The sequence below is a fragment of the Eurytemora carolleeae genome, unplaced genomic scaffold (assembly GCF_000591075.1).
Source record: "Eurytemora carolleeae unplaced genomic scaffold, Eaff_2.0 scaffold2064, whole genome shotgun sequence".
Lineage (NCBI taxonomy): Eukaryota > Metazoa > Arthropoda > Copepoda > Calanoida > Temoridae > Eurytemora > Eurytemora carolleeae.
Genome location: NW_019397950.1, coordinates 1 through 16,652, shown reverse-complemented (window position 1 = coordinate 16,652; position 16,652 = coordinate 1). Strand labels below are relative to the sequence as shown.

Below are 16,652 nucleotides of genomic sequence, written 5' to 3'. Positions count from 1 at the left end.
TTTGATGACGATTTGAAAACTACGCAAATGTAAAAATCGAGAATGCAGAATGCAATTTCAGATTAAATAGGCCTAGTCATTTATCAAGATCTAGATCAAGATCAAACAATGCGACGTCAAAACTATTCTATAATAGTCAGTTTAATTTAGGATCCGAGTAATAAATTGTTTTTATTTAATTGTTAACAATGTTTGAACCTTATGTGGTTTTAATTAGTTTTATTTATTTGTTAAAATGGAAGCGCTATAATATATTTTTATAAATAATCATTGTATTTAAGTAAATGTGGTAATAATCTCTATCTATACCCATACAAAAATTGCTTTTCATTAATTTGGTTTAGTTATTTTCGTATTTAGCTCCTCTTTTTTAATATTTTTGAGATGTTGTTTCTCAAAAAAAAATCTAAAATTAAATAACTAGAAAGATAACTTTAATTTAAACCGTGGTTCTATAAAATTAAAAACCAAGTTTGATGAATAATTTGTGCAACGTTCCAAGCTAAAATAAATGATTTACATTTTATAGGAAAATTTTAAAACTATGAAGCAATTTCTTAAAACGGCTATTTCTTTTTGCTTAGGTGAATATAACATTTTTTTAAACTCGTTAATAACTGTTTATTGATAATGCTCCAAATTTAATCCAAAGGTATAAATTTATTCTTTAAATATGTGATATAGGAAGAAATAAAAGTATTGAAGTATATATGGATATCGAAGTAATCATAATTCGAAAATTACTTAAAGACAGTTCTCCTTTTTCAATTTGACAACTGACAATCTGTGACAGTGGCTTATATGGCATCTAGCGCATTTCTGCATAAAAGTTAAACAAGAAATTGGCCTAAGTTTGTCCTTTTTTCAGACTAGTTGTCTACTTGGTTTACTTTCTGGGTTTGGTCTAAATTTTGGTCATATTTCTGTAAAAATTGCTTTTGAAAAATTATGTCTACTTCTCTTTTAAATGGAACATGAACCATATTTATTTTTTCAGTGCTCCAAAGTGTGCATGGAGCTCTATATTTTTTATGTTCTGTGTTCCAAGGTGTACGCTGTACATGGAGCGCTATATTTAATTCTTTTCAGAACTCCAAGGTGTACATGGAGCTTAATATCTAATATTATCAGTGCTCCAAGGTGTACATGGAGTTTTATATCTAATATTTTCAGTGATCCAAGGTATACATTTAATATTTTCAGTGCTTCAAGGTGTACATGGAGCTTGTCCGTTCCAAACTCCATTCTGGTTCCTGTCTCCACCTTTACTCCAACCTGTACTTGACGAGTTCGGAAATACAATACCAGATAGGGTAGGATCATAGATCATAGATATGTTATAGGATATGATCATAGATAGGGCTGGATCATAGATAGGGTAGAATCATAGATAGGGTAGGATAATAGATAGGGTAGGATCATAGATAGGGTAGGATCATAAATAGGGTAGGATCATAGATAGGGAAGGATCATAGATAGGGTTGGATCATAGATAGGGTAGGATCATAGATAGGGTAGGATCATAGATATGGTAGGATTACAGATAGGAAAGAATCATACATAGCGTAGGATCATGTATTGGGTAGGATCACAGATAGGGTAGTATCATTACTAGGGTAGGATCATAGATAGGGTAGGATCATAACTAGGGTAGGATCATAGATAGGGAAGGATCATATATAGCGTAGGATCATAGATAGGGTAGGATTATACATAGGGTAGGATAATATATAGCGAAGGATCATAGATAGGGTAGGATCATAGATAGGGTAGGATCATAACTAGGGTAGGATCATAACTAGGGTAGGATCATAACTAGGGTAGGATCATATAAAGGGTAGGATTACAGATAGGAAAGGATCATATATAGCGTAGGGTCGTAGATAGGGTAGGATCATATATAGGGTAGGATCATATATAGGGTGGGATCATAGATGGGGTAAAATCATAACTAGGGTAGGATAATAGATAGGGTAGGATCATAACTAGGGTAGGATCATAGAAAGGGTAGGATTACAGAAAGGGAAGGATCAAAGATAGCGTAGGATCATTACTAGGGTAGGAGCAAAGATTTGGTAAGAAGTTAGAAAAATACCCTTTGGAAATTGCCGCTTGGGAAAATGCCTTTGGGAAAGTACCTAACATCGATCATAGATAGAGTAGGATCAAAGGTAGAGTAGGATTGATCCTCTATTTAATTTCGTGAAGCATCTCTTTTATTTAAAGATATGTGACTATGTAGTTGTTATTTTACAATCAAAATCATGTTTCAAATTGGTTTATTTATTTTTCATAAATCTTAAATGTTATCATGAAAATGTATTTCTTGATTACTTTCTTTATTTTTTAATTAATTTGGTAAATAATAGAATTCTTTCTACAGTTTCAATTTTAGTTCTCAAGACGCAGAGCATGAAAGTTATAAGAGGTCTCATCCGTGTTCTTTGTATATAATATTCATAGAAAGACAATATTCTGAAAAAGTTTTTTATTCAATATTTTCTCAATTTAAAGAATGCAACTACAACTGTGCATGATCATTATCAAATATCTCAATAAATTTAGAGTTTAATGAAAATTGTGCACGTATGCTTTAAGTTATTAAAAACATCAAGTTTTACAAATTATAAATAAACACAACTCTTCAGTTTTAGTGCAAATATGTTTCCTTAGAAGGAGCTGTCAGCATATTTCCATTTAAAGAGGGTTTAGACTGATTAACAAGAGGACACCTTAAACCATTGGCTTTATCGAGGACAGAGAACTCAGTGCGAAAATCTCTTAAAAGTTTATGCTAGCTGGAACGTCTTTTTTTTTAAATGTGAATATTTTAAGTCTGCGACTTTTAGAAATTAAAATATTAGTATTTCATAAATATAAAACAGCTTGCAAACAACGTATTCAACAATTACAATTTTAAAAACTTATTGAAGCATAACAATTCGGGGGGGGGGGAGTTTTGGGTCGCCCCCCTTCCAAATTGAAAACATTAAGTTATGTAGCTGGATTATCACTAAATAGTAAAAACTCTGTGTATTTTTAGACCCTAAACCTTTTTATAAGAACTTTTATTTTTTATCCATAATTTTCGTGCCATGTTTTAACAAAAAAACATGAAATATCATCAGATTCTTAAATGTCGTGAAAGAAAGAGAGACTTTACTAAGTTTGAAAGTTAAAAACATTTTATTATCAATTTAGTTTTTCCATTTTTATAAGATATATATATGGTACAAGATATAATAAGATTCTGAGGTAGAAATAGTATAACTGTGTTTTTTGTTTCCTAGTTTATTGAAAAAGGCCAATTCAAGAAAGATGTTAAAATCTATGAAATAAAGAAACGGGGTTTCTGCAACAATTTTAATTTTTCATTATTTCGACAGTAACATTATCAGGCTAATTTTTTAAAAAAGTTTAAAGAGAGAGAAACTAGTCCAAATCTGATCTATAATATCAATATTATTTCCTTAAATTTTTCAGGTTTGGATTCAGTTTGGAAAAGTTCACAACCGGAAATGTGTAGATTTCTTCAGGAATTTAGAAACTGATTGAGTTTATTTTTTCAAAATACAATATGCAGTCACTGCAAGCCAAGCTATGCACGCAAAAATTAACAGTATTTGCCAATTATCCTTTTAAACATTAGAAACAAGGGTGTTCCATTTTATTTTAAATGTATATGCAATGCATTGAGCTACAAAAATGCATATATATATATTATTGTTGAGTTAAACCCACAGGGCAGGGTTGTCTAAAAGTTTGATGACACTTTCAGAGTAAATCTATGTCTTTCACTATATATAGTGCCAGTGGCACTTGATTAACATTATTTACTCAAAAATTGGTAAAATATTTTTTTTGTTTTTGTTTAAGTTTCAGTTCGGAGTTTCTGCTTGGTGATGTATTCTACTAAAAATGTAATGCAAGTGCAAAGAAATATGCCCTGTATACTACTGCAATATACAAATAAGCTTTAGTTATTAAAACCTTTTATGATTGCAAAATTTGGAAATCTAAGCAAAGTTTTTATTAAAAAGTAGACTTTAAAGTGACGCAACGTCTTGACCTTTGATTTTACCTAACTAATCATTTTGTGTAGCCCTAGTATTTTTGAACTACAGTTTTCAAGAAGAAATTAGCTGAATTCTCATCAAATGTTAAGGAAGAGTTTGAAACCTTTGGATCACTCTGATTTGTAGACAAATGGAATTAAGTCTTTGTCACAAACTCAAATTTTCGAATTCGTATATCTTTGCAATCTAATGGTGTAAATCTTTCATATTTTAAACTTAAATTATTTGATCTAAAAGAATGCATATTTTGAAATATCTAAGGTCTACAATATTGTTCTGCAAAGATATAAGAATTATTATTAAATTCAAGTTTGTAATGACTGTTAAAGTTTCTGACTGCAGAGTAGAGTATACAAAATCAGACAAGGACGGGATAGAAAAAGTCACTTCACCACGGTAATAAACTTTAATAGCATTAAAGGGACTGTAAGTGTAATTTCAAGTGACCTTCCATGGAAATATGGCAATACCCGATTCACAACATTTACTCTTGGAACCTTTGTATGATCAAGTATAATAAATTAAATATTAATGTAAAAAACTTTGAAAGCTGCAAGTATTTTCAATAAAGGTTTTTCTACAATTAAGTGACTTCTACTCATTAATAACAAACTCAGGCATTCCCATCTTTACAGGGAGGTTCACTTTAAATTACGCTTACAGTCCCTTTATGAGGAATTGTTCACCAGGGTTAGCTCTTAGCTTTTAAAGTTAACTCTTAAAAGATCCCGGGGGCGGGGGTCATAAAAAATAAAAATAAAAGAAATATTAATTGAACGGATTTTTGTATTTTGTCTGGTACAGGGTTACCGGATGGTCGAAAGCCGGTAAATTTATTAAAAAAGTTTAAAATTGGAAGATACCTTTTTATTATTTTTGCTACATATCTACAATCTGTATTTTTAAAAAGCCATTAAAAAATATTGAAAAAACCAGGACTCCACATTTTGATACTTGTGAAAAAAACATATTTTTGCGATTATTTAAAGTCTTTCTGGCACTTGACCTAACCATTAAAGTTTGAAGTCTATGGTTTTTTAATGAGTTGATCTTAAAAAATTGTGACTGTGAATTGCACCTCTTTTTCTTAATTCTAAGGCCCTTATCCAGGCTTTTCATATATTCACACCCCCTAGTGTTTATAGGGTTAACCCTTGAAGCTTTCTTAGAACATAAACCAGTGTGACACTGTTCACCACCACCAACCTCTTCTTAATGTCGATGGATATCGCGTGTTTTGAGGCCCGTTTTTATATATTAAATGTTATGAGGCCCGTTTTTATACATTCAAGGGTTTGCGGCCCGTTTTTTTACATTCAACGTTTTGAGGCCCGTTTTTATACATTAAACGTTATGAGGCCCGTTTTTATACATTCAACGTTTTGAGGCCCGTACTTATACATTCAACGTTTTGAGACCCGTTTTTATACATTCAACGTTTGAGGTCCGTTTTATACATTTAAGGGTTTGAGGCCCGTTTTTATGCATTCAAGGGTTTGCGGCCCGTTTTTATACATTTAACGTTTTGAGTTGAGGCCCTTTTTATATATTCGAGGGTTTGCAGCCCGTTTTTTTACATTCAAGGTTTTTATACATTCAAGGTTTTGAGGTCCGCTTTTATACATTCAAGGTTTTGAGGACCGTTTTTATATATTCAATGTTTTTATAGATTCAAGGGTTTGAGGTCCGTTTTTAAACTTCAACGTTTTGAGGACCGTTTTTATACATTCAAGGTTTTTATACATTCAAGGATTTGCGGCCCGTTTTTATACATTCAACGTTTTGAGGCCCGTTTTTATATATTCAATGTTTTTATAGAGTCAAGGATTTGCGGCCCGTTTTTATACATTCAACGTTTTGAGGTCCGTTTTTATATATTCAAGGGTTTGCAGCCCGTTTTTTTACATTCAAGGTTTTTATAAATTCAAGGTTTTGAGGTCCGTTTTTATACATTAAAGGGTTAGAGGACCGTTTTTATACATTCAACGTTTTGAGGACCGTCTTTATACATTCAAGGTTTTTATACATTCAAGGTTTTGAGGACAGTTTTTATACATTCAAGGGTTTGAGGACCGTTTTTATACATTCAACGTTTTGAGGACCGTTTTTATACATTCAAGGTTTTTATGCATTCAAGGTTTTGAGGACCGTTTTTATACATTCAAGGTTTTTATACATTCAAGGTTTTGAGGACAGTTTTTATACATTCAAGGGGTTTGGACTTTTAAAAGCCTGCAATGTCTAACGCATTTCAAAATTGTATTTTCGTTAAGTTTTCTTTTATTACGGTATGCAAAAATTTTACTCTGATACAAGATGTTAATAAATTGTTTTGGTTAATATCTCCGACCATAAGAGAAAATTAATTCATAATGTAATTAACGCAAACTAATAGAAACTAAAATTTTTGCAATGTTTCTCCTTCCACCGCCTTTCTCTCCTTCCCCCCCCCCCCACTCCCATGCCACCCCATACCTCCCAACCTTTTATCGTACTGCAGCTCAGAGAACTGATTATATTGTTTACTTCCTAATAGCAATAGATTTGTTAGATGTTGATGCATTTAGATAATTGAAAATGCACTTTCACAGAATGTACAAATCTAATTTGGTTGAACCTATTTAGGATTGGAAAACACCGGTTTTCATGATTTTTTATCAAAAACTAAAAATCTGCCTTTTTTTAAATTTGTTTTACGTACAAGCTTTGGAAACCCGGCAATGTCGGGAGTTATTCCAAAAATATCAACAAAAATATTCACTACTAGCCTTAGAGGGCGCTTCGCGCCCATCTTCTAAATTAATTGTGAACATGTTCTCTTTGTGTACATCGTAAAACAAAACAAAAATAATTCGCGGATTTTCAAAAAAAATTTCGTGGATTTTCAAAATTTTCAAAAATTTAATGACGATCGAATTTTGATGGAGACAAATATTTGAAATTTTGATCATTCATAAACCTTCCCTGGGGTCCCTAGATGTCCCACAAAAAAATTGGGCCCGATCGGTTCAGCCGTTTTGACGTTTATTGGATACAAACAGACAGACAGACAGACAGACACCCAAACAGACAGACAAGCCAAATTTATATATAGATGGATTTATCAAACTAAGCTAAAAGAACATTACCGTGGTTCTACCGAGCATATTCCATGGGTTCCTGTGTTCTCATCTTCTTTAAATATTGTCAAAATCTATGAGACCTTTTTATCTTTTGTTTTGTTGCTTGGACAGGGTCCGGTGTACAATATTTTAGGTAAAGAGAAAATTATATTTAAATACAAATAAGATACAATTTTTACCAAAATATAATCTTTTCCCCGTCAAGTACGGTCACAAAGATTGTATAAAGTTTAATTTTTAAATGCATTTTTTATTTCGAAATTATTTAAGAGTTTTTGTCATACTGTAAATATTTCAGTTGTGAAGTAGTTTTTAAAATTTATTTTGCAGAGTTTTTCGGCATGAAAGAGGAACAGAAATAACTGTTGTTCCCTGTACATTGTACACTTTCAGGTAAAATTAACAAGCAAACAAGTAAAATTGACTTTTATGCATTTTAGAAGATTTGGCAAACCAAGAGAATGATTCCTGGCATTCGTATTTTCGTAAAGTTATTCATAAAATATTTCTTTTTACTCAGAAATTATATTTTCTATTTTAAACCTTCTTTAAAGGAACTGAGTTTTTGCCACAAACTTAAATATTCTTATCCCTACATCTTGCCGACCCAATGTCGTAGACCTTAGATATTTCAAACTATTAATTCTATTAGGTCAAATAATCTAAGTTTAAAATATCAACGGTTTATACACACTGGGTGCAGAGATATAGAAATTAGAAAATTTGATGTTGTGGCAAAAACTCAATTCCTTTATTTTAGGTTTTTTTCCCAAAACAGTTTTTTTATTTTCAAACCTAATTAATTACAACTGTTGACAAAGATTGATAAATTAATTTAAATAATAAAGTTCTTCGCACATAGTCATGTATACATATATATTTGTATGAAAGTATATATATATATATTAGCTAAAGCTGGCAAAATCAAATCTTATTTTCAAAATTGGATTTCTTTTAATTCCACAAGCAACACCGAACACTTCAGCTTGTATTTAATAAAATTTTATATTGATTTTGTGAGGACGCGGGTTAAACAATTATTCCAAAGAAAAGAATTAAGCCTAGAGAGCTATGACTAATTTTGTTAAGAGTTAATTAAGTCTTATTTAGAAACCAGTAAATAACTTTGCCAAAACTCACCAGGTCTAACTTTAGACGCTATAGTTCAAGTTGTAGTTTGAAGCTCTCAAGCTCTCAAGCATAAATCGATCAGAATTTTGCCAATTACTTCTTAAAAATCAAAGCCGACAGCTTTTAAATCACCTTCTCAGACAGGAGTTATTTCCCTGTTTGATTTATTCCAGCAAAGTTTGAATCCTTTCAGTGCGGTAAATTATATATGAAGATACATATTTTATATCAATGATACATATATCATATCAATGATATATACGGAAATTTATTCCAACCAAGAATATGAATATTAGCAGTGAAAAGAGTTAGAGCGACGGAATAATATTAGAACTCTTTTGGCGCATTGCAGGAAATGTAGAATCTTTTAAAAAGGCAATATTGATTTTTTTTCAATCGTGTTAAAACTGTAAAGTGTAAATAGGCGTAATTTAAAACTGTGAAGTTAAAAATGACATGTCTGATTCACAATGTTTTTATCTCGGGGAACAAGAAGGAAGATGTTGTCGTTTTCCTAGTTCTTTCTTTTGACATGATAATTGCTGTTTATTTATTGTATAGTGCAGTATAAATCCGCAAACACATAATAATTTTTCAGCAAGAAAATTAAGGAGGTGTACTTAAAATTATTCCTACAGTCCCTTTAAGGAGTTAAGACCCGTGCATGGAAAGTGTACTATTATTCAGAATTAGGATTAAATAGTGTAATGTTTCATATACATTCAGTTGAAAATATTGTTAGACAAATATTTTATGAATTGTTAATAAACACATGCGTCAAATTTTATACTTACTTTTAATGTACATAAAGCCTCCAACAGATTCGGAAGGCTTTTTTTCAAGTTGTAAGAGTTAAAAACAATTTGATGAACCACTTCACCATTAAATCCAATATGCTTTTCAGTGGACTTTAAACTAGCTAATATTATATATTATTTTTATCCCCTCTCATTGTCTAATACTTTATAATATAACTAAATCTGCCTAGGGTGGTAGTCTCCATAGTTATAATCCTTGAATACGCCATAGCTCTAATACTCCTTGAATAAACCTTAGCTCTAATACTTCTTAAAAACACTTTAGCTCTAAAATACTCCCTGAATACACCTTAGCTCTAATACTCCTTGAATAGACCTTAGCTCTAAAATACTCCCTGAATACACCTTAGCTCTGATACTCCTTAAATACACCTTAGCTCTAAAATACTCCCTGAATACACCTTAGCTATGATAATCCCTGAATACACCTTAGCTCTAATACTCCCTGAATACACCTTAGCTATAATACTCCTTGAATAGACCTTAGCTCTAAAATACTCCCTGAATACACCATAGCTCTAATACTCCCTGAATACACCATAGCTCTCACTCTCCCTGAATACACCTTAGCTCTAAAATACTCCCTGAATACACCTTAGCTCTAATACTCCTTAAATACACCTTAGCTCTAAAATACTCCCTGAATACACCTTAGCTATGATACTCCTTGAATAGACCTTAGCTCTAAAATACTCCCTGAATACACCTGACCTCTAATACTCCTTGAATTGCAGGGTTGCAGCATATGAAGAGTTCCATGGAACTGGAAAAAAGTTTCCGATGTATTCTGATTCTGTAAACTTTACATTGGATTATACTCCAAAGGAAATTCTTAACTTCTTTTTTATTGTTTTTTGTTTAATGCAAATTTGTTTCTCAGAGGTCCAAACTTTGTAATCTGTTTTTAATGAGTCTAGTGAGTCTAGTCGGGTTCCCTAGCGGGATATATATAATCCTTGGACACAGCCATCATTTCTTAGAATACTTTCTTTATTCTCTTTTTTCGGATTTACGGTGTATTCTCAAATGAATTTTATAATCCCTACATCGCAACCAAATGTCGTAGATCTTGGATATTTCAAACTAGAAGGTCAATTAGGTTATGTTCAAACTGTTCTGTCAAATAAATAGAACATGAAAAAAAGTTCTAGAAAATAAAGTTTTAAAATGGTGGATTATTTCTAGGGACTTTTTATTTCAAGAACTTTTTTCCACAGGACTTTTTAAGTGCCAAAATTTAGGACTTTATTTCAAAGAACTTTTTTCCACAGGACTTTTTAAGTGCCAAAATTTAGGACTTTATTTCAAGAACTTTTTTCCACAGGACTTTTTAAGTACCAAAATTTAGGACTTTATTTCAAAGAACTTTTTTGGCGGTTACCGTGGGGGCACTGAGTTTGTATGCATAGGATGTTACTAGAGTTTAGTCTCTGGATTAGAAATATCTCGTATAGAAATTCCGAGTCCAATAAACATGTAAAATCTTTAAAAATCAAAAGTTTTCAAGGTTTACTAGTTTCACTAGTTTTACTGGATTGTATAACCTGGAGTTGACAAAGGCTTATTGATTCTTTAAACTTTGATCCTTGAAAAGGAAAATAGCATGAACTTGAATTGTTGAAAAGATATCAACAAATAATAACACCTATGCTCTAGAGAGATCCCAGGGTTTTGGAGGGATCTCAGGGTGACTGCACATGACACTTGTCTCAAACTCTAATATTTTAATACTTAAATGTGTGCAACCTGGTGTTGCAGACTACGACCTTTAAAAGTTCTGTCAACTCTGCTAATTGAAAAAGTCAAAGCTTGAAATATCAAAGATTTGCAAAGATATAGGGATTATACAAATTGAGTTAGATGTAAGAATTCAGTTTCTAAAAAAGTTTTTTAAAAATTGGTAACAAGCTAGAGACCTAGAGACCTGCCAGTAATGATTGATAAAGATTCAAAAATTGAAATACAAGCTGAAAACTAAAAGTTCTAAAAATATTTAAAAGATAATTAAATTCTATCAGATTATTTTAACTTTATTGAATTTTCCCAGAAAAATGGTATTCCAAATTTCAAATCTATCTCAAACTTGCATTTATCAGAAACACGTGTCAAAAACACGCCCGCATTTATTTTGCAAGAAAACAATCTGAAAATCATGATAGAACTTGAGTATAATAAAAGAAGAGCTTCATCTTATGAATTTTAGTACAAACCATACCATTTTTAGATAAGCTACACTTCATTTTTCGCTGATATATTGGTCTTTAAAATAGTTTTAAAATAAAGTTAAAATTAAGATTAGATCTCCAAGATTCAAACGTTTTTTATCGTTTACAATTTAAAAAAATTCTTAAAGTAATATTTTGAATGATTAGGAAATATAAAAGTGCATCTTGTGTGCATCGTGAAGGTTTTAGTAACTGTTTAACCTCGCATTCAAAATATGTCGTAAACCACCTTAGGTGCTTAAATTTTTAAAACATCAAGCCCAACAAAAAGTGTAATATGGCAAATTCAGGAATTTTAGTTTACCAGTGGCCGAATTTAAAGAATTTGAGCGGTGGTTTATATTTAAGCCGCGGCGTAAATATGGTTGGATCCACTTAAAATTGTATCAAATGTTTCAAGATTTAAGCCGCCGCTTAATTTAAACCGGGTTTTGGCAGATTTAATCCGCGGCTCAAATTCTTTAAATTCCATCTCTGAAAGTAACATCCATTGTCACTGAAAACTTCGGTTTATTTAAAATACCAGCACGACTTTCAGACAACAAAAGCAAGTTGCGTACATGCAGTGTACATCATACAGCCTATATACGGTAAAACGGGTCAGTACACCAAATAAATCTTCCCCTCCTAGCGAGAGTAATGTGTACTAGGTATAAATGCACCTATACTACTGTAAAGTTATATTTTGTAAAACCAGTTTCTCCGTTCTCCTCTCATCTATGAGAAGTTTGGACAGCCTAGATCTAGAATAGTCAGGTAAACTAGATATACAGTATATCCCATATATATCAATACAATGAAACAACTTTTATGATTTGGTTTTCTATGAATCAATTAACGAGATCTTGGATTAATTTATGAATTTATTTGATTTATCGTTTTAAAAAAAACTTGCTTACTCTATTTCCAAAACATTTAAAGAATGAATTATGAAAATGATAAATCTTTATTTAAGACAAAATCAACAGTTTCTATCCCCAGTCCCAAAGCACGGAACTTAGTTTCCTTTGATATCTAATGTTTTAAGTTCAGTCTTATAGTTCTAGACGAAACCCAGTTTTCTTGATATCAAAAGTTTCAAATTCAGTTTTATAGTTCTAGACGAACCCCAGTTTTCTTGATATCTAAAGTTTCAAGTTCAGTCTTCTAGATCCAGACGAAATCCAGTTTCCTTGATATCCTAAAGTTTCAAATTCAGTTTTATTGTTCTAGACGAAACCCAGTTTCCTTGATATCTAAAGTTTCAAATTCAGTTTTATTGTTCTAGACGAAACCCAGTTTCCTTGATATATATCCTAAAGTTTCAAGTTCAGTTTTACAGTTCTATGGTTCTAGGCGAAAATAACAAAATCATAAATGTTGTTTTGACTGTTGCAGAGTTTTGAATTATATTCGGTAAATTTGAAATTTAATAATCACATTTTATTTTTTTTAACCACTTTACATTTTAGTTATGTCAACGGATGTGGTTTTACTCTCTTATAACTTTCCTTTGAGATATGCAAAAATAGCAAACCACGTTGCAAAGTTTTTGTAAATCAAAATAAAATGTTAAAGTTGAAATTAAAAAGTTGAATAAGGCCTAATAACATTTTTTATTTTTTGTAACAATCGGTAACAAGAAACTTTTTAATTTAAGTCTTTTATTCAAATATTTAATCCGTACAGGGTTCAGTCACGTGCTTGGTGACCATTTCAAGTACCAATAGAAATAGCATCGACGGTAACATCTATCTATCTATCTATCTCATCGTCCAATCAGAGACGAACCCTGAAATCAGAGCTAAACAGTAGAAAATAACAGTGAATAACAAGAGTGTTAGAAAACTTTTTTAATTTAAAGATATTTGTAAAAAAAGCACATTTAAGAAAAAGTCGGTAGCCAATTAAAAAATTTAAAAATTTCACAACTAAAATAATTAAGGAATAAGACTTTCATTCCACTCTTTTCTGTTACTACATGTTAGCTTTTGTGATATATAAAATTTAATTTAAAACTGTGCCATGTTTAATATCCAAGTATACTGTAAGGGACAAGCGAGGTATATATCCGTACACCACGACCTCCACCACCCCGACCACGGAGCCGTACATCGTGATCACAGTGTCCTGGGACCTCTCATTCATAGATTTCCCAATCTGTCTTGCTAAAGTCGTCTTCACATACTACAATATAGGTACACTTTTAAATAACGATGCTATGGAAACGGACCCATAGGAAACCGACCTAAATGGTATCTTTATTTATTATCTTGTTGTTCTTGTTATAATTGAGAGCAGTTTTTACTCCCAGGCCCTGAACGATGATATGGATTTGAATCTCCTTTTCAATCACTAAGCCTAACCTAACCTAACCCATTTTATACATTTTTAGGTCAGAAATCACTTAGGTCCGTTTCTTCTAGGTCAAGCTATTCAATTTTTTTTTCTTCTTAAAGGTTAAAAGTTCGAACAAGAAACTCTATGTCATGATTTTCAATGAAGCAAGACAAGAGGCATAAATTATGTACAGTTCAAACTTGTATATAATGAATAAAAATATCTTGTTTTTCAAGCTCAAAATGGATAAACTAAATTGGCGGTTTTGCTTAATTGTGAATTGCTGATTTTGAATTTACAGACGATGGCTAAAGTTGTCCAATCAATCTTATAATAAAATAAAAAGAAGTTTTAATTGGTACTCTTGTAGATCATTTATGACACTTTAGTTAGATTGTCTCCGTCTATACTTACATTTTCTTGTTTAAAACATATTTTAAATTTTTTTTTACAATATTTGCTAAGTTAGAAGAATTGTTTAATTTTGTGTGGTGCTGATAAATGGATGTAATTTTAGAATGGGAAGAATCCAGTTTTACCAAAGAATATGCAGATTTTAAATTCGGCAGGAAGGAAAAAATATTTTACACTACATGCACAGTACAGTATAGTTTAATATACCTTACAGTAAAATGTCGTAGTGCAGTACAATGAAGTACATTACAGAGTACAGTAGATTACATCACACTACAGAGCTGGAAAGGAATTGAGTCTTTGCCACAAACTCCGCTTTTCTAAATCCTATATCTTTGTATTCCAATGACGTAGACCTTAGATATTTCAAACTATGAATTTTGTTAGATCAAATAATATAAGTTTGAAATATCAAAGATTTACGACATTGGATTCTAAAGATATAAGGATTATAAAATCAGAGTTTGTGGCAAAGACTCAATTCCTTTAGGAGAGTTTTGTTACATGAAACTCCCAACTTTCAATTTTGGGCTCTGATTTGTGTAGATTAAAATGAAAAAATAGAAAATGATACAGTATAGTACAGTACAGTACAGTATAGTAAAGTACAGTGCAGTACAGTACAGTACTGTACAGTACAGTACATTATAGTACCGTACAGTACAGTACAGTACAGTATAGTACAGTACAGTGCAGTACAGTGCAGTACAGAACAGTACAGTACAGTTCAATACAGTAAAGTATATTGCAGTACAGTGTAGTGATTAAAGTACACTGCAGAACAATACAATGCACTACAGCACTGTGCAGTATAGTACAGTACAGTACAGTAAAGTACAGTACAGTACAGTACAGTACAGTACAGCACAGTACAGTACAGTACAGTACAGTACAGTACAGAACAGTACAGTACAGTACAGTACAGTACAGTACAGTACAGTACAGTACAGTACAGTACAGTACAGTACAGAACAGAACAGTACAGTACAGTACAGTACAGTACAGTACAGTACAGTAAAGTCCAGTAAAGTACAGTACAGTAAAGTACAGTACTATACAGTACATTACAGTACAGTACAGTACAGCACAGTACAGTACAGTAAAGTACAGTACAATACAGAACATTACAGTGCATATGAGTACAATGCAGTACAGTACAGTACAATAAAGAACATTACAGTGCATAAGAGTACAGTGCAGTAAACTGCAGACAGTAAAGTAAAGTAAAGTAAAGTACAGAACAGAACAGTACTTCTAATTAATTTTAACTTTCCTTGAGTTTAGCATTAAAAGATGTACAAAGAAGAATGTAAACAATATTGAAAAATATCTTCTCTGCATTAATTATTTATGAATTCTTCATAGAGAATAGAATATATATTAGAGGGGAATTTACTAGAAAAATGTGTAAAACGGCCATTTCGTTGTATTGTTTCCATACTGCAGGTGTACTTCACATATTTATGCTTTATACCCTTTTGGGCCTTGGAATATTATTTCATAGAAAATCTAAAATTATTGTTAAAAGAAAACCAAATTATGAAAAAGGCAGGTTTCATAATTTACCAATGATCATTTCATATAGACTCTATGTCTTCCACTTTACAAACGATGATTTTCCGTTATAACTATAAATCAAATGATGTTTTTTATTCACCTAATTGATTATAAAGTTTATTTAACAGTTTAAAAAATTCGAAATTGAAATGAACAGTCTAGGGAACATACTGTATTAATGTACTCTACTGCATATAATTTGTGAACATTTACATGATTTGTACACTTTGAACTCCTTTTCAGGCTGAAAGGGACTGAAAAAATTCATACCGAGAGATTCATTAAATTCCCATCTAATATATATACTATTCTCTATGGAACTATCTGATCTGCTCAAAAACTAAAATTTTGTAAATTTGAAAGGTGAGGTGGTTGACAGGTTAAAAAGTGATGATATTATATGTTTCTATATTGGTAGAACAAATGCATTTGCTGTATCCAACAAGGATCTGCCCTGTGATCCTGAGTTCGGATTCCAAACCAAGGTTTATGGAGTAAACGGTAAGCAAGAGGAAAAAACAAACTCAAAACTCTAAGATTTTGTTACTTTCCCAAAGGACTTGTTCCAATCGCCAACTTCTCAAGATAGAGTTAATACACTGTTAGAAAAACCCGCTTACAATCATCAGTATTCAGTTCACGCACCAAGCCATGAAGATCCGTTGTAATATATCAACGATAATTCTGCTTGATATCAATTTACGGCCTGTACGCTAAATTCTAATTACATTCACTTGAATTCTACTTACTTCAATCATGAGAAATCGAAACAAACATAATCCTGCTTACGTCAATTACAGTGATCCGGCGTTCAGACACGTACCGGCACTCAATTCATTCAGAATACTACTTGGATTCTGCATTAACCAGAATTCTGCTTACTTCAATTAAAATTCGACTCTCTTCAAGTAAATTCTAACAGAGATCAATAATGTATGCATTTAAAGCATCTTAAATAATACTGACATTGCTTTCTCTCAGTTCTCATTT

At 31.6% G+C, this 16,652-nt stretch overlaps 1 protein-coding gene across 1 annotated transcript; it reads left to right on the top strand.

Annotated features, from left to right (window-relative positions):
• The first annotated feature begins 516 nt into the window (after positions 1 to 516).
• On the top strand, positions 517 to 16,213 carry LOC111716439 (uncharacterized). The gene is made up of 10 exons (XM_023491896.1): positions 517 to 584; positions 1,204 to 1,313; positions 3,484 to 3,536; positions 4,419 to 4,472; positions 7,529 to 7,591; positions 9,882 to 9,972; positions 12,070 to 12,128; positions 13,404 to 13,549; positions 14,209 to 14,260; positions 16,081 to 16,213. The coding sequence occupies exons 1-10, from the start codon at positions 545 to 547 to the stop codon at positions 16,196 to 16,198; spliced, it is 786 nt and encodes a 261-aa protein (XP_023347664.1). The 5' UTR covers positions 517 to 544; the 3' UTR covers positions 16,199 to 16,213.
• Positions 16,214 to 16,652: the final 439 nt, after the last annotated feature.